The sequence below is a fragment of the Ovis aries genome, chromosome 20, assembly GCF_016772045.2.
Source record: "Ovis aries strain OAR_USU_Benz2616 breed Rambouillet chromosome 20, ARS-UI_Ramb_v3.0, whole genome shotgun sequence".
NCBI classification, from domain to species: domain Eukaryota; kingdom Metazoa; phylum Chordata; class Mammalia; order Artiodactyla; family Bovidae; genus Ovis; species Ovis aries.
The window spans coordinates 44,721,424-44,748,032 of NC_056073.1; the positions used below are offsets into that span (position 1 = coordinate 44,721,424).

The following is a 26,609-nucleotide window of genomic DNA, read 5'->3' on the forward strand; positions in this document are numbered from 1 at the left end:
CTGGAATCCTATTGAGCGTCACCCAGAAATGTTCATCCGGACTGAAGGTGTCTTTGGACCACTGGAGCAAGTCAAGGGCCCGTGGGTCCTGGAGAACAAAGTTGGTAAACTCTCTGGACAGGGCCACATAGGCAGAGCCAAAGTAGATGGTGAGATTGTGGGGAGGAGGCGGCTTCAAGGCTGTGGTTCTTATCACATAGGAAAGCTCTTTGCCCAGGTGCTCCCGGTGGACATACTTAGTCCGCCCAATTGCGTGAGCTGGGGGCAGCACTCCGGGGGTGATGTTTTTCCCTTTAAATCCCTTCAGATACTGAACGATCTCCCTGTTGGTTTTCAGAGGAAAATCTTGCCCACAGGTGTTGAGGGCGTATTTCCAGGGAACCTCCGAGGCTGCAAGATCTTTGATGCAGTTCAGGTCAGCCTGGAGCCTGGAAATCCCACCATAGACCACGGGCTCCATCTTGGAAGCCAGAAAAGCATTTGGAAAGCAGCTCAGTAACTGCTCCACTGAGTCTTTAAATTCAACTGTCGCTTTCTCATCCACATGAACACAGTAGACGTTCTGAGGCATGTAAATAGCCCTGAAGAGCCTCGCAAAGGTGCCGAAGTTGTGATGGATGACCATGATATATGCCAAAGGAAACTCGGCTTCTTCCTTTGATAAAGGCGCCGTGATGTAGTGGCTTTGGGTCAGGTACGCCTCGCAGGAAGACTTCTCATACATCATTAGTTTGTTTCTCCAGAGTAACGGTGTTTTGTCTTTGATAAGGGATGTGCAAACTTGAGTCAGCATCCAAGTGTCTGAGTTATTTAGCCTCTGGAAGCCTTGATCTCCCCCAAAGTTGAACACACAAAACACAATGAAAACGATGACACAAGAGACAGAAACGATGAAGAGGGAACGCATCGGTGAAGGCATGCCTCCAAGAGGAGTCAAGAGTTCAAAGACCGTCAAAATCGGTTAAGTCCTCTCCCAAACTTACTTTTTCCCTCTGGGTTCTTAGCTTGGTGCATACTCCGGGCATTCCTGCCCTGAAGGGGAGGCTGGTGAATTTCCCGGGTTTCCACGCGGGAGTGCGGGAGTCCAGCTGCTGGCGCTCTCCCCAGGCTGATAGTAGCGACTGATCCCGCCCCGGCCTCTGCCTCCCAAGCCGCCTTTGTCTACACCCCGCAGCAGGTTGCTTTAAGCCCAGCCTCTTCCCCTCCCAGCGGCTTCCCCGCTCGCCGTAGCTGCCGGTTTCACTACAACTCCGGTCATTCCTTTCCCCTCGCCGCCTGCGGCTTTAGTTTTTCAGATCCCTTTTCTTCCATTTCGCAAGGTTTTTCTCTCCCCGACCCTCTCCCCCTTGCTGAGGTCATTCGGGGAATGTGTACAGTAAGAGTCAAAAGTCGAAATGATGCGCTTCGCGTGCCATTTCCTGCTAGTCACCCCACAGGCTGCGACACTCACCCTCGCTTGTTTCCCGTGACGAGGGACCCTCCCAGCACAATCCTGGGTGTCCCCGGCAGCCTCCATTCTCAAATATGCCGCGTCAGGGTGGGGTAGGTGGGAATGCAGCGACACGGTCCCAAAGAAAGCCTCATCCAACCGGCTCGACGGTCCCGCCGGGGCCCCGCCCTGCTCTTTTCCAAATCGGGCGCTGAAAGGAGTTCCTGTCCTAGAGGATCTGAAAGTTTAGGTTACCTGTCCTGTGACTCTGAGATCAGGGCGCAGTCCCTCTCCTCCCTCTGTGCTGCTTATCCTAGGGCTGAGACAGGGCGGGACCCCCTGGGGTCTTCCCTGGTACAAAGCCTCTCCCTGACCCCTATTTCTTGTTTGTAGGAAATAGGCTTTCTTCAGCCTCCTTGACCTTCCCTGCGCTCCAAAGGGCAGATTCAAACAGTTGCTAATCAGGGGATATGCACATGACACCACCCTTATGACAGAAAGTGCTACTGCTGCTGCCGCCAAGTCGCTTCAGTGGTGTCCCACTCAAAGAGGAACTAAAGAGCCTCTTGATGAAAGTGAAAGAAGAGAGTGAAAAAGTTGGCTTAAAGCTCAACATTCAGAAAACGAAGATCATGGCATCCGGTCCCATCACTTCATGGGAAATAGATGGGGAAACAGTGGAAACAGTTTCAGATTTATTTTGGGGGGCTCCAAAATCACTGCAGATGGTGATTGCAGCCATGAAATTAAAAGATGTTTATTTCTTGGAAGGAAAGTTATGACCAACCTAGATAGCATATTCAAAAGCAGAGACATTACTTTGCCAACTAAGGTCTGTCTAGTCAAGGCTATGGTTTTCCAGTGGTCATGTATGGATGTGAGAGTTGGACTGTGAAGAAAGCTGAGTGCTGAAGAATTGATGCTTTTGAACTGTGTTGTTGGAGAAGACTCTTGAGAGTCCCTTGGACTGCAAGGAGATCCAACCAGTCCATTCTAAAGGAGATCAGTCCTGGGTGTTCTTTGGAAGGACTGATGCTAAAGCTGAAGCTCCAGTACTTTGGCCACCTCATGCAAAGAGTTGACTCATTGGAAAAGACCCTGATGCTGGGAGGGATTGGGGGCAGAAGGGGACGACAGAGGATGAGATGGCTGGATGGTATCACTGACTCGATGGACATGAGTCTGAGTGAACTCTGGGAGTTGGTGGTGGACAGGGAGGCCTGATGTGCTGCGATTCATGGGGTCGCAAAGAGTCGGACAGGACTGAGCGACTGCGCTGAACTCAATCGGGGAGAGAAGGGAAGGGCATGCAGACACAAGTGGAGAAGAGCCAAGAAACAGAAGTACAGCCTTGGGGCAGGGTCCTGGCTCCACCTCTCGGCATACAGGGAACAGTGTCTTTATTTTATCTTCAGAATCTAGGGCCCCTCCCAGGTAGAGGATGCTAACTTCAGATTGAGCAAAGATCCCTGCTACAGCAGTACGTGAACCGTGAACTCCCTGATGTTCAAGCTGGTTTTAGAAAAGGCAGAGGAACCAGAGATCAAATTGCCAACATCCGCTGGATCATCGAAAAAGCAAGAGAGTTCCAGAAAAACATCGATTTCTGCTTTATTGACTATGCCAAAGCCGTTGACTGTGTGGATCACAATAAACTGTGGAATATTCTAAAAGAGATGGGAATACAGACCACCTGACCTGCCTCTTGAGAAATCTGTATGCAGGTCAGGAAGCAACAGTTAGAACTGGACATGGAACAACAGACTGGTTCCAAATAGGAAAAGGAGTGCATCAAGGCTGTATATTGTCACCCTGCTTATTTAACTTCTATGCAGAGTACATCATGAGAAACGCAGGACTGGAAGAAACACAAGCTGGAATCAAGATTGCCAGGAGAAATATCAATCACCTCAGATATGCAGATGACACCACCGTTATGGCAGAAAGTGAAGAGGAACTAAAAAGCCTCTTGATGAAAGTGAAAGAGGAGAGTGAAAAAGTTGGCTTAAAGCTCAACATTCAGAAAACGAAGATCATGGCATCCGGTCCCATCACTTCATGGGAAATAGATGGGGAAACAGTGTCAGACTTTATTTTGGGGGGCTCCAAAATCACTGCAGATGGTGATTGCAGCCATGAAATTAAAAGACGCTTACTCCTTGGAGGAAAAGTTATGACCAACCTAGACAGTATATTCAAAAGCAGAGACATTACTTTGCCGACTAAGGTCCATCTAGTTAAGGCTATGGTTTTTCCTGTGGTCATGTATGGATATGAGAGTTGGACTGTGAAGAAGGCTGAGCGCCGAAGAATTGATGCTTTTGAACTGTGTTGTTGGAGAAGACTCTTAAGAGCCCCTTGGACTGCAAGGAGATCCAACCAGTCCATTCTAAAGGAGATCAACCCTGGGATTTCTTTGGAAGGAATGATGTGAAAGCTGAAACTCCAGTACTTTGGCCACCTCATGCGAAGAGTTGACTCATCCCTCTGATGCTGGGAGGGATTGGGGGCAGAAGGAGAAGAGGACGACAGAGGATGAGATGGCTGGATGGCATCACTGACTCGATGGACATGGGTTTGAGTGAACTCCGGGAGATAGTGATGGACAGGGAGGCCTGGCATGCTGCGATTCATGGGGTTGCAAAGAGTGGGACATGACTGAGTGACTGAACTGAACTGAACTGAACCTCAGTACAGTTCAGTCCATGAACTGCAGCACGCCAAGGCTCCCTGTCCATCACCACCTCCCAGAGCTTGCTCAAACTCATGTCCATTGATGCCACTCATGTCCATCGAGTCAGTGATGCCATCCAACCATCTCATCCTCTGTCATCCCCTTCTCCCACCTTCAATCTTTCCCAGCATCAGGGGCTTTTCCAGTGAGTCAGCTCTTCGCATCAGATGGCCAAAGAACTGGAGCTTCAGCTTCAGCATCAGTCCTTCCAATGAACACCCAGGACTGATCTCCTTCAGAATGGACTGGTTGGATCTCCCTGCAGTCCTAGGGATTCTCAAGAGTCTTCTCCAACACCACAGTTCAAAAGCATCAATTCTTTGGCTCTCAGCTTTCCAGTCAGTAAGAACAAAGTCACACGCCTTGCAGCCCTCATCCCAAAATTTTTCTTAAAAACTATCCCCCAAACTGTTGGGGAGTTCAGGGTTTTAGAGCATCCGCCTCTCATCCTCTTTGCCTTGTACCTTTACAACAAAAAGTGAAAGTGAAAGGTGCTTAGTCGTGTCTGACACTGTGCCCCGTGGACTGTAGCGCGCCAGGCTCCTCCATCCATAGAATTTTCCAGGAAAGAATACTGGACTGGGTGGCCATTTCTTTTTTCATACAGATCAACATATGTTCTTTACGATGACTTCCCACGCAACTACTGTCTGCCCTCCCATTTCCCCTCAGCTTTGATCTGAAAGTAACTCTCTGAGCCTTCATTCTGTAGCAGTAACGCACCATGGAGACAGCCCCCACCCCACCCGATGAAGAAAAAAAAGTCTTTTAATGCCCTTTCCCTGCTCCCTTTTGAAAAGTCTCTACTCTGCTATTAATAAAATTAATAGCATAATATGCTGATTTTTTTGCTTTCAGAAGAGGCAGGAAAAGCAAGGTTAATCCCCATGACTCAAGTCACTCTGTACTCCAACTGAATGACTCATCACTTCCTGAACCATGGCAGGTTTTCCTTCTACTTTTTATTGCTCACATTTTTCATTCTTCCAGCTCGTACATTATTTTTCTCCCTCCCTTACTAAATTCTCCTCATCCTCTAAGATCTATCACAGATAAACTCTGCATGGCACCCACCTTTGGATTTTTATCCAAAGTAGAAAAAGTAGATGGAGCCTTTAGCTGGACAGAGCAGATTAATCTAATTCTTGGTGTCCCCATAGTTCAAGATAATGGAAAATTCAATCCCAAGCTGCTTCCCTCCTCCCTCCAAATAATACCTTTAAATATCAGGCTATAATCTATTCTGTTTCAAAACAACAGAGAGTAATTTCAATATCTAGTTTGGCAAAGCCTTTTTGGCTTAGAATGAATATTAAAATATTTTAAATATTTGCAGTTTGACAAAGTGTTCAGACACATGACTTAATGAGGCCACAAGAGTCTGTTTACATTATTATTTCCAACTAGCCAGCAAGAAAGGGATTCAGATTTCTACAGGCTTAGAGGGTAGACGTTAATAATATTACTCTATTGAGAAACACAGACATTAACCAATTAGGAACTTCCAGCATACTTCTTTGGTATTCAATCCGTTACTTAAAACAGCACTGTTTGAGTTTTGAAAATATAGCTGTCTTTCCTGTCTGCCCTTGGGTATTGAAAATTCCCTACAGGAGAACTTAAAAAAAAAAAAAAAAAAAAACCACTTGTAACAGCAAAAGACCACTGTTCCCTTTCCTTCCTGTGAAGACCTGCTTCCATAAGACCTGCTTTTCCAGCACAGACACCAGGCATTTTGGGTTTTTTTTTGTTTGTTTCTTTGCTGCTGAGACTGAACAGCTCAGCCTTGCCTCCCTGCCTGTGACTGCAGGCAAGGGCAGGATCCACACGTGCAGGCCCAGCAACCCCACCTTTGGCTCACTCTGGAAGCAATTATGCCCGAACTAGACAATTAATCAGGCTAGACATGTTTGCCCTCCCCAGGGCCACCTTAAAAGCTTGTTCTTTCTTCCATTCAGAAGCTTTTATTGTTTGCTGCATCATTTAAGAGTTTTTCCGGGAACCCTCCTACACTGATGATGGGAATGTAACTTGGTGCTGCCTCTATGGAGAATAGTATTCAGGTTCCTTAAGGAACTAAAAACGGAGTTACCATATGGTCTTGCGATTCCACTCCTGGGTAGATATCCAGAAAAGATACATGCACCCTAATGTTCACTGCAGCACTATTTACAATAGAAGCAACATAAATGTCCATCGACAAAGGGATGGGTAAAGAAGATGTGGTGCATATACAATGGAATATTTCTGAGCCATATGAAAGGATGAAGTGATGCCACTTGCAACAATATACATGGACCTGGAGAAGATCGTGGGGGCTTCCCAGGCAGCACAGCGGTAAAGAATCATCCTTGCAAGAGACACAAGAAATGGGTGTTTGATCCCTGGGCTGGGAAGATCCCCTGCAGTAGGAAATGGCAACCTGCTTCAGTATACTTGCTTGGGAATTTTCCATGGACAAAGAAGCCTAGCAGTCTACAGTCCATGGGGTTGCAAAGAGTTGGACATGACTGAGCGACTAAGCGCGTGCGCACACACACACATACACACACACACACACAGATGATCATACTAAATGAAGTATGTTGGACAGAGAAAGATGAAAATCATCTTTGTATAAGTGATGTTACTTACAGGTGAAATTTAAAAAAAAAGAATACAAATGAACTTATTTACAACACAGAAATATACTCACAAAGAAAACAAACATGGTTATCAAAGAAGAAAAGGGGGGTGGAGGGATAAATTAGGAGTTCGGGGATTAACACATACACACGAAAATGTAGATAACCAACAAGGACCTACTGTGCAACACAACAGCACAGGGGACTATATTCAATATCTTGTAATAACCTATAATGGAAAAGAATCTGAAAAAGAATAGATAATACATGTTTAGGAATAACTGAATCACTTTGCTGTACGTGTGAAACATTGTAAGTCAACTATGTGTGTGTGTTAGTCATTCAGTCGTGTCCAACTCTTTGAAACTCCATGGACTGTAGTCTGCCAGGCTCCTTTATCCATGGGATTCTCCAGACAAGAATACTGGAGTGGGTTGCCATTTACTTCTCCAGGGGATCTTCCCGAACCAGAGATCGAACCCACGTCTCCTGTGTCTCCCACATTGCAGGCAGATTCTTAACCATCTGAGCCACCAGAGAAACCCTCAGTCAACTATATTCTAATTTTTAAAAAAGAAGAATTTTTCCAATTTCAAAGCTAGCTGGAGCATAGCTCCAAAATGAAGAGGATATCCTTTTTGCAAAATGATAGAAGACTCCCAGTCTCAGTGAAATAAAGAAATAATCAAAGTTGAGGAGGAAAACCTCAGCACCCCTAGGCTTTCTGTGCGAGGAGGCAAGGTAGCACTTGCCTGATGCTGGGAGACCTACAGAAGGTGCGTCGAGGGAGCAGCACCTGGAGTTTGTTGCCTGCCAGGCTGAGTCACACCCCTAGGGAGGTGGCTGCTGGTCATAAAAGATCATAAAAGACCTTGCATATTATTGTTCTGAAAAACTTGGACATCACTTTTTTGCCCAAGGAGCACCACCTAAGACGTTGGGTTGAGAAGCTCCCAGGCAACAAGTGCCAACTGGAGGAAGAACAGGAGCAAAATAAATCACGGTGGAAAGTCAGCCCACAAATGCATAAGGCACTCGTTGGTACTAATAGTAGCATTATAGAGTTGCTGTTGTTCAGCCCCTAATTCATGTTCGACTCTTTGTGACCCCATGGACTACAGCACATCAGGCTTCCCTGTTCTTCATCATCTCCTGGAATTTGCTCAACTTCACGTCCATTAAGTCCATTTGAACCAGTGAAGTTGCTCAGTCATGTACAACTCTTTGCACTCTCATGGACTGTAGCCTACCAGGCTCCTCCATCCATGGAATTTTCCAGGCAAGAGTACTGAAATGGGTTGCCATTTCCTTCTCCAGGGGATCTTCCCGACCCAGGGATAGAACCCAGGTCTCCTGCATTACAGGCAGACACTTTACCGTCTGAGCCACCAGGGAAGCCCCTTGAGTCCATTTACACATAACTAAAGTAAAGCCTCTTGAACTACAAGGCAAGGGTGATAATGATGCCTCAGTTAACTACATTTCCTAGAAGTAGAAGGAAATGTAGGAGGCTCTTACAGTTGAGGCTTTAGTCCTGCAGATATTCACAGGACATCAGATACTGTATTGTTTGAGTTTTTCTTAAATAAAGAAATAAAGATAAGGGAGAGATTTAAAGTCCCTAGGTCCATAAGGAATTAATAGTCAGTGAATGAGTAGAATCTACTTTCTATTGTTATTTTCCTGTTGTTCCACCTGGTGATGAGACATATGAATGTTACCTTACCTAGGTGATTTATCTATATGTGCTGAACGTGTTGAATGAATGAATGGGTGAATGAATGAATGGAGTCCACATTCCCCGCAATTCCAAGGTGCTCATGGGTAAATGTTCTTTCAACTAGAATTGGGAACAGAACATGGGTGTCTTTTTCTCTGACAAGCAAAAGCTCTGACCACGTTGACCGACCAGATACATCAAATAACATTTTAAAATAACATTCAAAAAACACAACTTTTAATCACTTTAGTGGAGGTGGTGGGGGAGAGAACCATGCAAGATGTACTTTCTCTTGCGTTTCAAGGAAAGGTTACCCATCAACCCCTACAATTACTAACAGGGAATGGTGCCAAAATAAGGAAACCCAGGTACTGGTGAATTTTCTACCTTTAACTGATTATGTGATCTTAGGCTCCCACTGGCTTCTTCTTTAAAAATGATGTTCTTGGAACTTCCCTGATGACCTAGAGCTAAAACTCTGTTCTCCCAATGCAGGGCCAATCCCCTATCAGGTGACTGGACCCCTCATGCCGTAACTAAGACCTGGCATAGCCAAATCAATATTTTTTTTTTTTTTTTTTTTTTTTAATTTTTTAAATTTTAAAATCTTTAATTCTTACATGCATTCCCAAACATGAACCCCCCTCCCACCTCCCTCCCCATAACATCTTTCTGGGTCATCCCCATGCACCAGCCCCAAGCATGCTGCATCCTGCGTCAGACATAGACTGGCGATTCAATTCACATGATAGTATACATGTTAGAATGTCATTCTCCCAAATCATCCCACCCTCTAAAATAATAATAACTTAAAAATAAATAAAAAGTATGTTCTCCATGGTCCCTTCCAGATTTTTAAAACTAGTTTTATTTATTTTTCATTTTTATTCTTTCAATTTTTGGCTGTGCCACATGGCATGTGGGATCTTAGTTCCCTGACCAGGACTCGAACGCCAGTCCTTGCATTGGAAGTGTGGGGTCTCAACCACTAGACCGCTAGGGAAGTCTCCCTTTCCAGCTTTTAAAATGAAGGACAATTTAGTATGATGTAAGGGGAATCGCTAAGCAACAGTGATGGAATCCAGGAAGTATGAGGTATGGCCTCTGACCTGTAGGAAAGTGTATCTTTACTAGGATTTAAAATGCATACAGCTGGAAAGACAACCAACAAAACAGGAAAGACCATGGATTGTTCCAAACAAGAAGGTGTCTGATAAATGTGACAGGAACTCAGAAGAGAAACAAACAATTCCCTTGGATCTGGGATGGTCTGCAAGAGCTTCCAATGGTGAGATTCAAACAGAGCGAGGAGAAGGCATTCCAGTTGGGGAGATTACAAGAGTGAGCAAGAAAACCAAATCAAGAAAGCCGCACATGCAGAAATTTCCCAGGGAGAGCTGTAAATCTAGAATTTCTTTGGCAGGGCAGCAGATAAAAACCTTCAAGTCGGTGAACTGAGACCTCAAAGAACCAGTCATGTTTAAAGGGTGAGTGCAAAAAAAATAAATAAATAAATAAAGGGTGAGTGCAGGAGAGCAGGGGCTTTCACCTCCCGTTTCTCTCACAACCCAGCAGCTCCACCATGCAGTGTGTTCGATGCTTGCCAGACAGGTCCAAAATCATCTGGGCATTTGAAAGTGCAGTTTTTAGCTCTGGAAGAAGGCATGTTGAAGCTCACATTTGCCCACTGTTTTAATTTATATATCAAAACAGCAGAGGCTAGGAGAGTCGTTTCTGATTTTTTTTTTTCTTTCAGGCTGATTTCTAGCTATTTGGAGGTGTCATTTTACTATACAAATAGTGCTTTTTTTCTCTCTTCGCTCCCCAGCACATGCCTGTTCGAAGACCTAGCTATAAATATACCACATCAGTACTGAATTCTAGTCACATTCCTCACGCATCTTTCCTTGGTTTAATTGCATGGACTAATGCAAACTTCATTATACTTTCATAATTGTTCTGGGACCTGTTTTTCCATTCACAATTAAGTTATCCTGGAGTCGGGAAAGAAATGGAGGGGAAGGAGGCTTGAACAAAAACACTCAATTCATACTGGTAAATCAGCACAAGGGCACTGGAAAGGACGGGGTCTGGTGAAGTTTGTTGGTGTGGCACAGAGGTGCAAAGTCATATCAGCAGAAAAGGTTAGGTAAGTGAGGTGAGATGCTATCATTTCTTGGACTCACTGGTGGCTGTTCTTCAGCAGGTCATTTGTGTGTGGTTTTCATTACTCTTGGAGCAGGTCAAGTGACTCAGGGATTCATTCCTTAATTACAAAATATATGGATTAATTTTCTTCCCTTGGAACTAAGTATCTAATGAAAAAGCAGAGAACAGTGACAGTCCATTTCACTTTGGACAGTCAGTCAAGCAATTCTGTTCTAAGTGGCCAGATGTTTTGTAAACGAAGCCTTTTGTTTGTCTATGTATCTATGCAGTTTTGTTTTTTTTTTTAACTGTGCCACAAGGCATATGGGATCTTAGTTCCCTGACCAGGGATCAAACCTGTGCCCCATGCAGTGGAGTCATAAAGTCTTAGCCCCTGGACCGCCGGGGAAGTCCATATCTGTGATCATCATGATGCTAAAGAGAAGGATGAAGACATTTTCCAAGCACATCTTTAAAACAACAATTTCTCCCAGAACCGAAAGCCCTCCAAGGGAGCTCACTGGGGAAAATCCACCTTCTCTGGGGACCCAATCATTTTACTTTCTATACTGTTCATCTAATTAGCAGTAGCAGAGGTTGTTGTCTAGATCACAGAACCCAAAGCATGATTTCAAACTCTTGCCTCAAAGCAGGGAGGAAGATTAACACAGAGAACTTTCAAGGCTTAGGTGGCAGGTACAGAAGGTGGTCCTACCAAACCCTAGCATGGTAGTGTGAGCTGAACTGATCTGCATCTCATTTTGATGGCACAAAGGTAATCAAGGAAACACTTCCTGGATGCTAAAGGAGCTAAGCAAATGTTTGCAAAAGACAGTCCATACAAATCCCCATAGGCAAATGTCAAAATCTGCCCAGGAAGGAGGCAATCTTCTGGTAGCAGAAATGTAGCCACTGGTACCATAAAGAGCCTGAAACTGGGCGGGGCTTAGAAAATGAAAAAACAAAAACACAAAAAACCGTTATTCCAAATAAGTCATAGCCAGTTAACGAGGTTAAAAAACACTTGCTTGCTCCTTGCAAGGAAAGCTATGACAAACCTAGACAGTGTATTAAAAAGCAGAGACATTACTTTGCCAACAAATATCTGTATAGTCAAAGCTGTGGGTTTTCCAGTAGTCATGTATGGTTCAGTCAGAGCTGGACCATAAAGAAGGCTAAGCACCAAAGAATTGATGCTTTCAAATTGTGGTGTTGGAGAAGACTCTTGAGAGTCCTTTGGGTTGCAAGGAGATCAAACCAGTCGATCCTAAAGGAAATCAACCCTAAATGTTCATTGGAAGAACTGATGTTGACACTGAAATTTCAATTCTTTGGCCACCTGATGCAAAGAGCTGACTCATTAGAAAAGATCCTGATGCTGGGAAAGATTGAGGGCAGGAGGAGAAGGGGATGACAGAGAATGAGATGGTTGGATGGCACCACTGACTCAGTGGACATGAGCTTGAGCAAACTCCTGCAGACAGTGAAGGACAGGGAAGCCTGGTGTGTTCATGGGGTCACAAAAGGTTGGACATGACTGAGTTACTGAACAACAACAAGTTAACATTTTAGGATAAAACTTACTACTGAATTTACCTGTGGAAACTAATTGCTTAATCTTGGAAGAAGAACTGACTCATTGTTTTACTAAAACATTTGTTTCCAAAAGCCAAACTAAGTGTGCTTGTGACTTGAGGTTAAGGGTAGTTTAGGTCAGAAGTTTGGAACCTTCTGTTTGACCTCTCAATACATGGAGAAGTTGTTAAAATGTAGGTTGCAGGTCCCCTACCCCCAAGAAGTCAGTTAGTTCCAGGTGGAATTTAATTATTTGCATTTCTAATAGGTCTTGAGACTAAAGTTTGAGACCCAAAGGATCAGATGCCAAATTCTATGACTATTTTTTCCTCAGTGACCCCACATGATCTATTTTTTTTAAAGATTAAGCAATATATCATAAACAAAACAATACTGTATATTTTGGAAATATTTAATAAAAATGAATGCTAAGGATTCCTTGGCAGTCCAGTGGTTAGGACTCAGCTGTCACTGCTGAGGACCTGAGTTGGTTCCTTGATCTAGGAACTCAGATTCCACCAGCCTTAAGGTGCGGCTAAAAATAAAACCCACAAAAGAGCAAAAAAAACCCTCCAAAACTGTGAATTCAAATGGTCGATAGCCTGATTCCTTGAATAAAATTTTCTATGGTAAATTCACTATGGTAATTGGTACTTTTAGGAAGAATGAAAGAAAATAGACAGTTGGTGTTATTTAAATAAGAGAAACCCTAGTTGCAGGTCATCCTGCCCCAAATTCATTCTCTAATTTACTGTACACAGTGCGGACACCTGTGCTAATCCCAGTCTTTCACAAAGTATAGACTAGGGTTATTTACCGACAAACAATGATGTTTTGAGTATCCAGTTTGCCATCAACTGAAATGGAAGAGGGTGTAGGAGAAGGAGACGCACATTTTTTTTTTATGAAAAAAAAGTCAGAAAATACCATCTATTGGTGCAGATGGAGAGCAGCCAGAACACCTGTGCGCTCCCGGAGGAAGCGCGAAGTGGGATCGCTCCAGAATGCTGGCAATTTCTACTCAGGCTGAGTGCAGACCTCCCTCACCCAGCAGTTCCATCCCCAGGTATTTGTGTGTGTGTTTAAAGGACACATGACTCAGCAGTAAAGAATCTGCCTGCCAGTGCAGGAGAGGCTAGAGACATGGGTTCGATCCGCAGGTTGGGAAGATGTCCTGGAGAGGGAAATGACAACCCACTCCAGTATTCTTGCCTGGGAAATCCCATGGACAGAGGAGCCTGGTGGGCTACAGTCCATGGGGTCACAAAAGAGTTGGACAAGACTTGACGACTAAACAACAATTAAAAGGTCACATAGCTCAACATTCGCTGCAGCCACATTCATAATAGACCCAAATGCCCACCAACAGTTGTTACATAGCAGGGTTTCTCCACCAGGGTACTGCTGGCATTGTGGGCTGAATAGGCCTTGTTAGGGGGGTGGTGCTGTCCAGTGGGTATTTACCAACATCCTCAGTCTCCACCCACCAGATGCTTGTATTACCCCTTCTGCCCCCTCCAGCTTTTGACAACCAATAATGTCTCCAGATACGGCTAAACGTTCCAGGGGGACAAGATCACCCTCCACCCTCCCACCCCAACTTCACATACCTCCTTCTCTCTACACAGCAATGAGAACGAATCATAAAACTGTCTGCAACCACCAAAAAGGGAATCTCACAAACAGACCATTGAGCAAGAAAAAAAAAAAGGCAGACAGGAAAAGTACATGCTGTACATTTCCATTTCTATAAAAGTCAAAAACAGGTAAAAGCGTCTGTGCTGCCAGACATCATGGTAGTGACCGGAATGCTGGTTATGTTCTGTGTCCTTCCACCGACTGTGTGGCTGCGGCTGCGTCCACTTTGTGAATGGTATCAAGCTGAACCCTAGTGATATGTGCGCTTTTCTTTGTTATATAGTGTCTCACCAGAAGTGAATGAATGAATGAAAGAATAACAGGAGTCAAAGTCCTCCTCCCAGAAACACTCTTTCAGTGAAGTCTCCCAGGTGAGCGGGGAATCAGGTGTCTTTCTGAAACAGCTTGTATTTATGGTTATCACTTCTGGTCAAACTCTCTGCAAGACCACATTCCATCCCTTCTTCCCTAAACAGACCGAGGCTGTTTCCACTCTGGCTCCTGACACCAGCCACCCTCAGTCATGACCCAAAGGTGTCGCCTTCCTACCAGTGAGCAATGTCCAGCAGGAAAGGAGCCAAGAGGAAATAGAACAACTGAATTCAAACCCCCCTTGTTGCTTATCCACACAAAAGTGTCAGCCTTTAAGGCACTTGTAATCTGGAGAAGGAAATGGCAACCCACTCCAGTGTTCTTGCCTGGAGAATCCCAGGGATGGGGGAGCCTGGTGGGCTGCCATCTATGGGGTCACACAGAGCTGGACACGACTGAAGCGAAGCAGCAGTGGCAGCAATCTAGATTAGGGGCTTACAAAGGGCTCAGTGGTAAAGCATCTGCCTGCCAATGCAGGAGACCCGTGTTTGATCCCTGGATCAGGAATATCCCCCGGAGAAGAAAACGGCAACCTGCTCTAGTATTCTTGCCTGGACAATCCCATGGACAGAGGAGCCTGGCAGGCTACAGTCCACGGAGTTGTAAAACAGTTGGACGCTACTTGGGGGCTAAACAACGAGAGTCTAGATTAGACAAGGATGAGGGGACACCTGGGCTGACAAGCAGAATGGACGTTACAACAGGGTGTGTGAATGACACAGCTGGTAGCTGGGCATCAGGGGGCTCTCACTCCCTCTTGCCCAATGAGGAAACTCCGAGTCTCAACTCAGAAGGTCACTCGTCTCCCGGTGACCTCCCAGCCCAGGGTTGCTGTGCTAAAAGTGGCTGAACCTTGGCTTGAATGTGAGTAGCTTTGCTCCTGAGTTCCTGCTGTTGGTCGGTGTCCCATCCCATGCCGTTCAGGCAGGCCCAGGGACGGCTAGGAGTCAGCACCCAGGTGTGCTTCAGAGAAACCCAGGAGAGATAGGGAGAGCCGTGTTCAGTTTTACTAAGACACGTGACTTTCTCCAACATTCCTTTTCTTTCTCTGGCATTCAGTCTATCAGTATGTGCTGGGAAGCACAGGGTCTGAAGCACTGTAAATCTTTTCTTTCAAGCTTCCTTATTGCTGGGAAATCCATCTGAACAAGTCTTTTCCTTTCCTGTAGAATTGACTTCCAAATTCCGCCTCTCTTGCTCCCCCTTCAGGTGGTCACATTTCTGCAGGTATTAACCTGATCCAGAGGAGTAATTAGTCCCGGGCCAAACCAGGTCTCCAAGGCCTCACCCTTGAACTAATAATTAACCAGGCACCTAAAGATACTCTCCAGGGACCAAGCCCTGTGAACCATCTCTAACTCTTCTCTTTTTGCAGAGAACAAGTCACCAATTTTCATGTAGATTATCATTTAATACTCGCAGTAACTCAGTGAAGTAGGCACAATTATTATCCCCATTTCACAAATGAGTGAATGAGACTTAGAAATGTCCAACACATATCCAAGGTCATGAAGTTGGGGGGCATTAGAGCTGATCTCTGAATTTATATATTTAAATGTTGAGCTGCCTTTCAATACAGATATGTCTATAAAGGCATCAAAATGCATTCCAATTTCCTTTGCTCTTCCCAGAGGCCAAGGCCACTGCTGGTGGAGGTGGGACCAGCAAGTCTTGGAGCCAGGACTTCAGCTAAGCATCATGGGAAAGACCACTTACATAGCGTGGGAGGGGGAAGATGAGTGAATATGCTGAGGTTAATGGGGGCCTGGTTCCTCACTCCTGGGGAAAGACATGGAGAATACAGAAGCCTTTGTTTTTGGATTGGAATTGGAGGTCATGTGAATTTGTGTTTGTTTTTCTGGCCTTGCTGTGAGGCTTGTGGGATCTTCCCCAACCAGAGATCAAACCGGGGCCATGGCAGTGAAAGCAGTGAGTCCTAACCATTGAACCACTAGGAAATTCCCTATGGTTTTTAATAAGCAGACAGAGATAGATAGGTACATAGATAGATAGATATAAATAGATAGGTACATAGGTACCTATGTGGAAAATTCTTCAAAGGATGGGAATACCAGACCACCTGACCTGCCTCCTGAGAAATCTGTATGCAGGTCAGGAAGCAGCAGTTAGAACTGGACATGGAACAACAGACTGGTTCCAAATAGGAAAAGGAGTATGTCAAGGCTGTATATTGTCACCCTGCTTATTTAACTTATATGCAGAGTATATCATGAGAAACGCTGGGCTGGATGAAGCACAAGCTGGAATCAAGATTGCCAGGAGAACTATCAATAACCTCGGATACGCAGATGACACCACCCTTACGGCAGAAAGTGAAGAAGAGCTAAAGAGGCTCTGATGAAAGTGAAAGAGGAGAGTGAAAAAGTTGGCTTAAAGCTCAACATTCGGGAAACTAAGATCATGGCATCAGTCCCATCACTTCATGGCAAATAGATGGGGAAACAGTGGAAACAGTGACAGACTTTTTTTTTTTTGTCCAAAATCACTGCAGATGGTGACTGCTGCCATGAAATTAAAAGACCTTTGCTCCTTGGAAGAAAAGTTATAACCAACCTAGGCAGCATATTGAAAAACAGAGACATTACTTTGCCAACAAAGGTCCGTCTAGTCAAAGCTATGGTTTTTCCAGTGGTCATGTATGGATGTGAGAGCTGGACTATAAAGAAAGCTGAGCACCGAAGAACTGATGCTTTTGAACTGTGGTGTTGGAGAAGACTCTTGAGAGTCCCTTGGACTGCCAGGATATCCAACCAGTCCATCCTAAAGGAAATCACTCCTGAATATTCATTGGAAAGACTGATGCTAAAGCTGAAGCTCCAATACTTTGGCCACCTGATGCAAAGAATTGACACATTTGGAAAGACCCTAATGCTGGGAAGGATTGAAGGCGGGAGGAGAAGGGGACGACAGAGGATGAGATGGTTGGAAGGCATCACCAACTCAATGGACATGAGTCTGAGCAAGCTCCAGGAGATGGTGAAGGACAGGGAAGCCTGGCGTGCTGCAGGCCATGGGGTCGAAAAAAGCTGGACACGACTGAGCCACTGAACAACAACAACAAAAGGGATGTGACCGCTAAGTGTAGCTCAAGATCCTTACTCAGATTTTAAGTTTAGGAAGGACATTATTAATACAACTGGTGATACTGGAGTAGGGTCTCTGGATTAAAGAGTAACACGGCAGCACTTGCTGGTTACACTATGATGGGAAACTCTGCAGGAGAGTGCCTTGGTTGTTAGTGATTATTGCACTTTGAAATGATGAGAGATGATTTGCAAACAGCTAAAGAAAAGTATAAAGGAGAGAGCCCGGAAGCAAAGAATAAGCAGGTATGGTAGAATGTCATGGGTTGTGGAGTGTAAGTGAAGGGTATAGGGGAGCTCTTTATACTATTCTTATAAGTATTTTAAGTATAGTAATTTTGGAATCCGTTTGAGAGGTTGAAAACTCAAGATCTTCAAATATCTTCTAGACATTCAAGGAGTAGTATCTTTCTCTTTAAGGGGAACAGGGGTTTTCTTTAATCACGCTTTGCTTATTTAATCTTTCTTATTTGGTTGCACTGGATCTTAGTTGCAGCAGGCAGTGTCTTCAGTCTTTAGTTGCAGCGTGCCGAATCTTAGTTCCTGGACCAGGGATCAAACCCCTGCCCTCTGCAGTGGGAGTGCAGAGCCCTAATCATCGAACCACCCGGTAAGACCCCTGAAAATTGCGAAGAATAACACAGACCTCCCTCAGAGGATTTCTGAGAGGTTTAAATGACTTAGTCAAACAAAGCATCAACATTAAATCTTTTACTCTCTCCTGGAGATAACATTTGTTCTACAGAATTTCTTCTCTAGCCACATTTGTATCACCTTCACCAACAAAGCAGTGCCAGGGATTTCCCTGGCGGTCCAGCAGTTAGGATTCTGCTCTCTCGTGGCCAGTCCCTGGTCAGGCAATTAATGTCTCACAAGCTGCTTGGTGTTGCCAAAAACAACACAACAAACAAATAAAATTCAAGAAAACAAACAAACAAAAACTTCCAAAACAGTGCCAGCGTTGGAGCCACCGAGGCTGTGGAAATAGCCCCCGTCTATGAAATCAATACAGGACGACAATTCTAGCTAGAGGTTATTGTGACCAAAGTCAGCCCTTCCCCACCCTTTTCGACCAAACAGAAACCTTACTCCTCTGAGATTTTGAAATCTGGTTTTTAATGTGGGGTGTTAGATCAAGGAAGTAATTTTCAAGTTTCCATGCCAGGGCATTTCCTGAAAGCAGTCGTTGGTCTGGCACTTGTTAAAAAATAATAATAACCGAACAAAGTTCTCTCCTCCACAGGTGAATAGACAGGGCTCCCCAACTGCCACCGGCCTTGTGTGTGGCATGCACTACCAGGATCAGCAGGCAGCCTCTCAGCAGCTGTGCCCAGCAGGTCAGCCCGCACAGACACGGCTGGGAAGCTTAGCAGTGTCTACACGGTACAACAAGGAAAGAGGCTGCCACGACAGGGAGCAGGCTGGGGACAAACCAAAAGCCCTCCACTGTTGTCTAGTCGCTAAGTCACGTCCGACTCTGTGACCCCGTGGACTGCAGCCTTCCAGGCTGCTCTGTCCATGGGACTCCCAGGCAAGAATACTGGAGTGGATTTCCATTTCCTTCTCCAGAGGATGTTTTCAGACCAGGGATCGAACCCATATCTCCTGCATAGCAGGTGGATTCTTCACCGCAAAGCCACCAGGGAAGGCTAGAAACCCTCCATACACTTTGGGAAAAGATGAAGCCAGTCCCAGCTACACTGGCACCCAGGGACCCTCCAGAACAACTCTGGGTTTCTATTCTGAGGCTCCATGTCTTGTCAATAGAGGCTTATCATTACAATTAATTTTATTCTCAATCCTGCCTTGTCCTTAATTTCATTTCCCCTCCTATCTTAAACTTCTCTTTTATGGCTTTGAAGCTAGAAAGTCACCTCACACCTGGCTTTTGCCTGACTCACAAGATTGAAGCCTTGTGGCTTGTTAGGGCTCAAGACTGTAAAGGCTCCTCTGTCCATGAAATTCTCCAGGCAAGAATACTGGAGTGGGTTGCCATTCCCTTCTCTAGGGGATCTTTCCAACCCAGGAATCGAACCCCGGTCTCCTGCATTGCAGGCAGATTCTTTGCCAGCTGAGCCACCAGGGAAGCCCTGTAAAGTCACAAACAGCTGCGCACAGCTCAGTATTTGCACGGAAAATTCTACTCTGGTGGCTGGTTTACCTTCCATAAAAATTGTTATGATTTTTCACCATGGCTAGAAGGAGCTTAGTTAGGATTGCAAAGATTATAGGAATTTGAAGTTCACTTCATTCCTAATAAGGATAAAACTAGAGAGACACATTTATGAATCCTTGGAGGTAAAAACAAATGCTTGTGAAACTCTGTCAGACTCTGCCCCTAATTTGTCAAGCTCGGTAACACAAGAAATAGTATTGGGAGCGGCAAAGTGGTGTGAATTTAAACAACCCCTTCCTGTGTTTCTAGGTGGTCAAATATAGCCAGCACAGAACAATGCACACACATACTAACGGAGACTGAGGCCAAGGGGCAAATCTTGTGAAACAGAAGAAACAAAAAGTAAAAGTTACACAAACACTGACTCGGGCTTCAGCTGCAGTCCTGTATCTCACAGTTCAAGAGCTGGAAGGGAAAGGTCATAGACTAGAGGGAGCAAATACAGGTTGGCTAAACAGGAAGGGATTGTAGCCATTTTATCCTTCAGAGGAGGAGGAATTGTGGTTTGCGTAAAACCACAGAAAAGGGTAATACAGTATCTCAAATTAAATACAGTCTCTCAAATCTTAATACAGTATCTCAATTAAAAGGGTTACTTTATTTTTTAAATGAACCTTAACTAATTGCTTAGTCAAAGGGTTCAGGAAGAAGAAACCGGAATTGACATTTTGGCCAGGCATTTTAGCAAGGTATCCTTAAGTCAACGTTGGACAGTTTCATCTTTTAATCCACCCAGTCTTCAAAATAAATTCAAGTGTCTTTGGCACTTATGAGTTGGATGTCTCTGAGAAAGTAGCAAAAACTCTCCATACCTGTTTCCTCATCTATAAAATAGAGCTTGAAACAATGCCAAGATTCAAACAAGTAATGTCCAAGAGGCACTTAGTCCTCTTCCAAGAAGACAGACCAAATGCCAATGAGCATATGAGAAGATTTTCAACATCATTGCTCCTTGTTCAGTCAGTAAGTCGTGTTTGAGTCTTTGCAGCCCCATGGACCGCAGCGTTGTCTTTCACAATCTCCCGGAGTTTGTTCAAACTCATGTCCATTGAGTGGGTGATGCTATCTAACCGTCTCATCCTCTGCCACCCACTTCTTTTGCCTTTAATCTTTCCCAGCATCAAGGTCATTTCCAGTGAGTTGGCTCTTTGCATCAAGTGGCCAGAGTACTGAAGCTTCAGCAGCAGTCCTTCCAGTCAATATTCAAAAGGCTAACAAGCATATGAAAAGGTGTTCAAGATCATTGCTCATTAGGGAAATGCAAATCAAACCAAAGGAGATACCATTTCACATCTACTAGAATGGGTAAAATAAAAAGGCAATAATGAGTGTTGGTGAGTATGTGAAGATATTGGAACCCTCATACCTTGCTGGTGGAAATGCAAAATAGCATACCTGCTTTGAAAACCAGCTTGCCAATTCCTCAAAATGTTAAACATAGAGTTACCACACGGACTAGGAATTTTTAAATTTTTAGGGGCCCACTGTGTGGCATGCAAGATTTAGTTCCCCAACTGAACAGGGGGTAGAACCTGTGCCTCCTTTGGTGGAAGTGCAGAGTTTTAACCAATGGACCTCCAGGGAAGTCCCTGGACCTGTAATTTTACATATAGAATCTATCCAGGAGAAATGAAAGCATGTGCCTGTACAAAGACTTGCCTAGGAATGTTCATAGCAGCATTATTCATAATGGCCCCAAAGTAGAAGCAACTCGAAAGCTTATCGACAGATGAACGAGTAAACAAAACGTGATCCACTCCCCCATAACAGAATAGAAGTCATCTATATAAAGAAGAGAAGTACTGATTCATGCTACAACCTGGATAATCCTCAAAATCATTCCATTAATAGAAGGAGACAGACATGAAAAAGCATATCTGTGGCTTGACTTGAAAATGTCCAACAAAGGCGAATCTATTCAGACAGAAAACAAAGGATTGTAAATGGGCATGAAGTTTCTTCTGCAGGTGATAAAAAAATACTCTAAATTCAGCTGGGGTCATGGTGGTGCACTTGTATATATACTAAAAACCATTTAATTGTGTACTTGAAACAGGTGAGTTTTACAGTATATAAATTATTATATTTCTAATAACACATCTCAATTCTGTGGTGTGTAAACTGTACCTCAATAAAGCTGTAAACTCAGAGGAAGAAGGGCAGTTTGTCCAGCGCCTGACATTGAAAATGTTCATATGATGAGTTTACTTGCCTTCTTTTATAGTGACTAAACCTGGGTTGACTGTCAGCTGTTAGTGATTTGGACCGTAGAAGACTACCCGGTTGGCATGAAAGCAATACTTTTGCAGGAAAAACATGGGGTGCAAGAGGATGGTCACACCCCAGGTCTCAGGCAAGTCCCTGGAGAGGGCTGCCATGTGAGGGTCCCTGGTTCCTCACAGGAAGGACTTCAAGAGCCAGCCAGAGTGAAAGAACACATTTATTGAGGGAGATACACATTCCATAGATAAAGTGTGGGCCATCTCAGAAGGCAAGAGGCCCCAGGGAACAGGGTTGTTAGTTTTTATGGGCAGGGTAATTTCATAGGCGAAATGCCAGCCTGGATGGATCATAAGCTGGAATCAAGATTGCAGGGAGAAATATCAATAAACTCAGGTATGCAGATGACACCACCCTAATGGCAGAAAGCGAAGAGGAACTAAAGAACCTCTTGATGAAGGTGAAAGAGAAGAGTGAAAAAGCTGGCTTAAAACTCAACATTTAAAAAACAAAAATCATGGTATCCAGTCCCACCATTTCATGGCAGATAGATGGAGAAAAAAATGGAAACAGTGAGAGACTTTATTTTCTTGGGCTCCAAAATCACTGCAGGCAGTGACTGCAGCCTGAAATCAAAAGACACTTGCTCCCTGGATGAAAAGCTACGACAAACCTAGACAGCGAATTCAAAACCAGACACCACTTTGCCAACAAATGTCCATATAGTTAAAACTATGGTTTTCCCAGTAGTCCTGTACAGATGTGAGAGCTGGACCATAAAGAGGGCTGAGTGCCGAAGAATTGGTGCCTTCGAACTGTGGTGCTAGAGAAGAGTCTTGAGAGTTTCTTGCACACCAAAGATATTAAATAAGTCAATCCTAAAGGAAATCAATTCTGAATATTCATTGGAAGGATTAATGCTGAAGTTGAAGCTCCAATACTGTGGCCTGATGAGAAGAGCTGACTCATTGGAAAAGACCCTGATGCTGGGAAAGACTGAAGGCAGGAGGAGAAGGGGATGACAGAGGATGAGATGGTTGGATGGCATCACTGACTCAATGGACATGAGTTTGAGAAAGCTCTGGGGGTTGGTGACGGACAGGGAAGCCTGGTGTACTGCTGTCCATGGGGTCTCAGAGTTGGACAGGACTTAGCAACTGAAAACACCAACAAATCTGGAGCAGAGATTTCCAGGAATTGGTCACAATAAACTGTGGAAAATTCTGAAAGAGATGGGAATACCAGATCACCTGACCTGCTTCTTGAGAAACCTGTATGCAGGTCAGGAAGCAACAGTTGAAACTGGACATGGAACAACAGACTGGTTCCAAACAGGAAAAGGAGTGCATCAAGGCTGTATATTGTCACCCTGCTTATTTAACTTCTATGCAGAGTACAACATGAGAAACGCTGGGCTGGAAGAAGCACAAACTGGAATCAAGATTGCCGGGAGAAACATCAATAATCTCAGATAAGCAGATGACACCACTCTTATGGCAGAAAGTGAAGAACTAAAGAGGCTCTGATGAAAGTGAAAGAGGAGAGTGAAAAGTTGGCTTAAAGCTCAACATTCAGAAAACGAAGATCATGGCATCCAGTCTCATCACTTCATGGCAGATAAATGGGGAAACAGAGGAAATAGTGGCTGACTTTATTTTTCTGGGCTCCAAAATCACTGCAGATGGTGATTGCAGCCATGAAATTAAAAGACACTTACTCCTTGGCAGGAAAGTTATGACCAACCTAGATAGCATATTAAAAAGCAGAGACATAACTTTGTCAGCAAAGGTCCGTTTAGTCAAGACTATGGTTTTTCCAGTGGTCATGTATGTATGTGAGAGTTGGACTATAAAGAAAGCTGAGCACTGAAGAATTGATGCTTTTGAACTGTGGTGTTGGAGAAGACTCTTGGGAGTCTCTTGGACTGCCAGGAGATCCAATCGGTCCATCCTAAAGGAGATCAGTTTTGGGTGTTCACTGGAAGGACTGATGTTGAAGCTGAAACTCCAATACTTTGGCCACCTGATATGAACAACTGACTCATTGGAAAAGACCCTGATGCTGGGAAAGATTGAAGGTGAGAGAAGGGGACGACAGAGATGGTTGGATGGCATCACCGATCAGTGGACATGGCTGTGGGTAGACTCTGGGAGTTGGTGTTGGACAGGGAGGCCTGGAGTGCTGCGGTTCATGGGGTCGCAAGGAGTCGGACACGACTGAGCGACTGCACTGAACTGAACACTTGTATGGTTGACCTTGGAACTGTCATGGTGCCTGTAGGTGTGTCATCTAGCTAATGTATTACAAGGAAGCTCATGGTCCAGTGGAAATCAAATCTTCCACCTTCTTGGGCTTAACCAAGCTGGGGTTCCAGCCTGTTTGCGTTCTGTTCTCAACACTTCTGTCGTTGTTTTAGAGGTGGTGCCCTGCCCCTGTCCTGCCTGTTTTAATGCCACATTTATTTTATAGTAGCAACATAGGTGAATCATATTCAGTTTGACACTCAGCAGTGTGTGGTCAAGGCTCATAAAGACAGAAATATCACTCTAACCCTCCAGGACTCTGCACTGTGTCTCCACAGATACTGCAACAATAAACCCTTAAGAAGATAAGGATACCAGCAGGAGAAAAAGAGTACCGAGGACAAACTCTACCCGAGGGTGGTGGGTGCTCAGTACACAGAGCTCAGTATAGCTCTCAAAGATAATCAGAATTTCTGCAGGCAAAGAGAGGCCTCAGGGGAAAAGCTCAGAGGAAAGAGGTCGGCTTGGGACTTAGCAACTCTACAAGGAATTCAAGCGGTAGCAAAGTAAAGCACTTAACTACATTTTCTGGATAGTTTTAATCAGAGCGCCTCTCACTCAGGGTCAGTACAATTGGCAAATTCCCCTAATGGTTGATTTCGATTTTCCAAGACCTGAACTAAAACAGCTTCCATCACTGCCACGATACACAGGCTGATGCGAGGTGAGCTCGGTCTCAGGTAACGGCTGACTCCCACAGACCTACTGCAGTCAAGTTTTCTGCTGGATTTGGCCTGGGTGGCAAGGATGTCTGCCCTTTGGAAAAGGAGGTGGAGCTGGGGGCAGGACGTAAAAACTGAATTAGACTGAAAATAGCAAACTGAACTTTCTGCAAAATGGAAGGAGAATTTCCATCACTTGGAGAAAAGATGCCATTTAAGAGAAGGAGAAGTCTACACTCTCGTCTCCCATTCAATGGCTCCTTACTCAGCATTCACCTGGAGCCCAGCAGGAGGAGGAAGTTAGGTCAGAAGTCCAAGGGCTGGTGTCAGTCATCCCGCTCATGCTCTCCCTTTTGAGGTGCAGGAGGTGGGGGTGGGGCAGGGAGGCGGGGTCGAGGGGGGACCAGTGAGATGCTGTGGAGGTCACCCTTGGACAGCAGTCAAGTGGGTGGGTGGGGGTGGCCGCTTCTGTGGGAGGGGTGGGGAGCAGAGGAACTTCCCTGAGGAAGTAAGTGACCTTTCAACTCGATCTGAGGCTATTTCAACTAGATTGGGGGAACATTCCAGAAGGAGCGACAAAAGAGCATTTCAGAACGCAGGGGCAGTGTGAGCCAGGGCCTGGAGACTGTCTGTCTTCCGACCGAGCTAGGGTGATAGAAACTTGGCAGAGTCAGAGGCCCTGGACTCGGCTCAGAATGCCACTTCCTAATAAGAGGAAAGAGAAAGCAGCCGCTTCAGACCCCACTCACGTGACCCTGCTAATAAAAGCAACAGCTGAGCGGTGACCTCTGTGGGCTGCATGACCGATTTCTAGTAAAAAAAAAATCCCCGCACCTTCAAAAACACTTTTTTTTTTTGGTCACACATAGAAGTTTTAGAATTGTAACACTAAAACTTCAAAAAGCAGCATCTAAGACATTCTTTTTTTGTTGTCCCTCTCTTGGAAGTGTTAATAAGCTTCTACAACATCCCGAGTACAATTTGTGTGCTGTCTAATCCTTCCTACAGTCTGACAAGGAGATATTTTGATGACAAATCAGAGAAATTAGACATTTTGTCCCAAATGACACAGGTTGTAGGTGGCAAAGCCAGGACTGTCTGCTTCTAAATCCTGCCAACAAATTGGGAGCCACCACTGACTCTACAGGCTTCCCAGGGAGCTCAGTTGGTAAAGAATCTGCCTGCAATGCACGAGACCCCGGTTCGGTTCCTGGGTAGGGAAGATCCCCTGGAGAAGGGATAGGCTACCGACTCCAGTATTCTTGGGCTTCTTTTGTGGCTCAGCTGGTAAAGAATCTGCCTGCAATGTGGGAGACCTGGGTTCAATCCCTGGGTTGGGAAGATCCCCTGGAGAAGGGAAAGGCTACCCACTCCAGTATAGCAGAGTTAATGATATTAAGTATGACATATGCTGAAATCCTTATTTATCATGTAACTGGAAGTTTGTACCTTTTGACTACCTTCATCCAATATCCCTTTCCTCTGGTAACCATAAATTTGATCTCTTTTCCTTTGAGTTTGTTTTCGATGTATTCTTGACCTGTGCTAGTTCCTGTCATACAGCACAGTGATTTGCTATTAATACGTCTACACATTTCAGAATAGTCTCCCCAATGGGCTGTTACCATCTGTCACCACCCAAAGACATTACACTATTATTGACTCTGTTCCCCACCCTGTACCTTTGTACCTTTCCTAACTGTGACTCATATATCTTGCAACTGGAAGTTTGTACCTCTTTTTTCTCTTTTAAAATACTTATTTATATTTTTAGGCTATGCCAGGTCTTAGTACCATCGTGCAAACTCTTACTTGTGGCACATCTAGTCCCCTGGCCAGGGTTCTAACCTGGGCCTCTAGCATTGAGAGCGTGGAATCTTAGCCACTGGACCACGTGGGAAGTC

At 44.8% G+C, this 26,609-nt stretch overlaps 1 protein-coding gene across 10 annotated transcripts in view; it reads right to left on the minus strand.

Annotated features, from left to right (window-relative positions):
• The window catches only part of LOC101106554 (glucosaminyl (N-acetyl) transferase 2 (I blood group)), a 109,587-nt gene that overhangs the window by 69,176 nt on the left and 13,802 nt on the right, over nucleotides 1–26,609 (minus strand). For 4 of the 10 annotated variants that reach the window (XM_060403516.1, XM_060403515.1, XM_060403519.1 and 1 more), the window contains exon 1: nucleotides 1–1,123. The exons of 5 other annotated variants lie outside the window; for them this stretch is intronic. In XM_060403516.1, coding sequence (XP_060259499.1) covers nucleotides 1–919 — 919 coding nt within the window. In that variant the 5' untranslated portion in view covers nucleotides 920–1,123. One more of the 10 variants, XM_060403518.1, reaches the window with a different exon arrangement.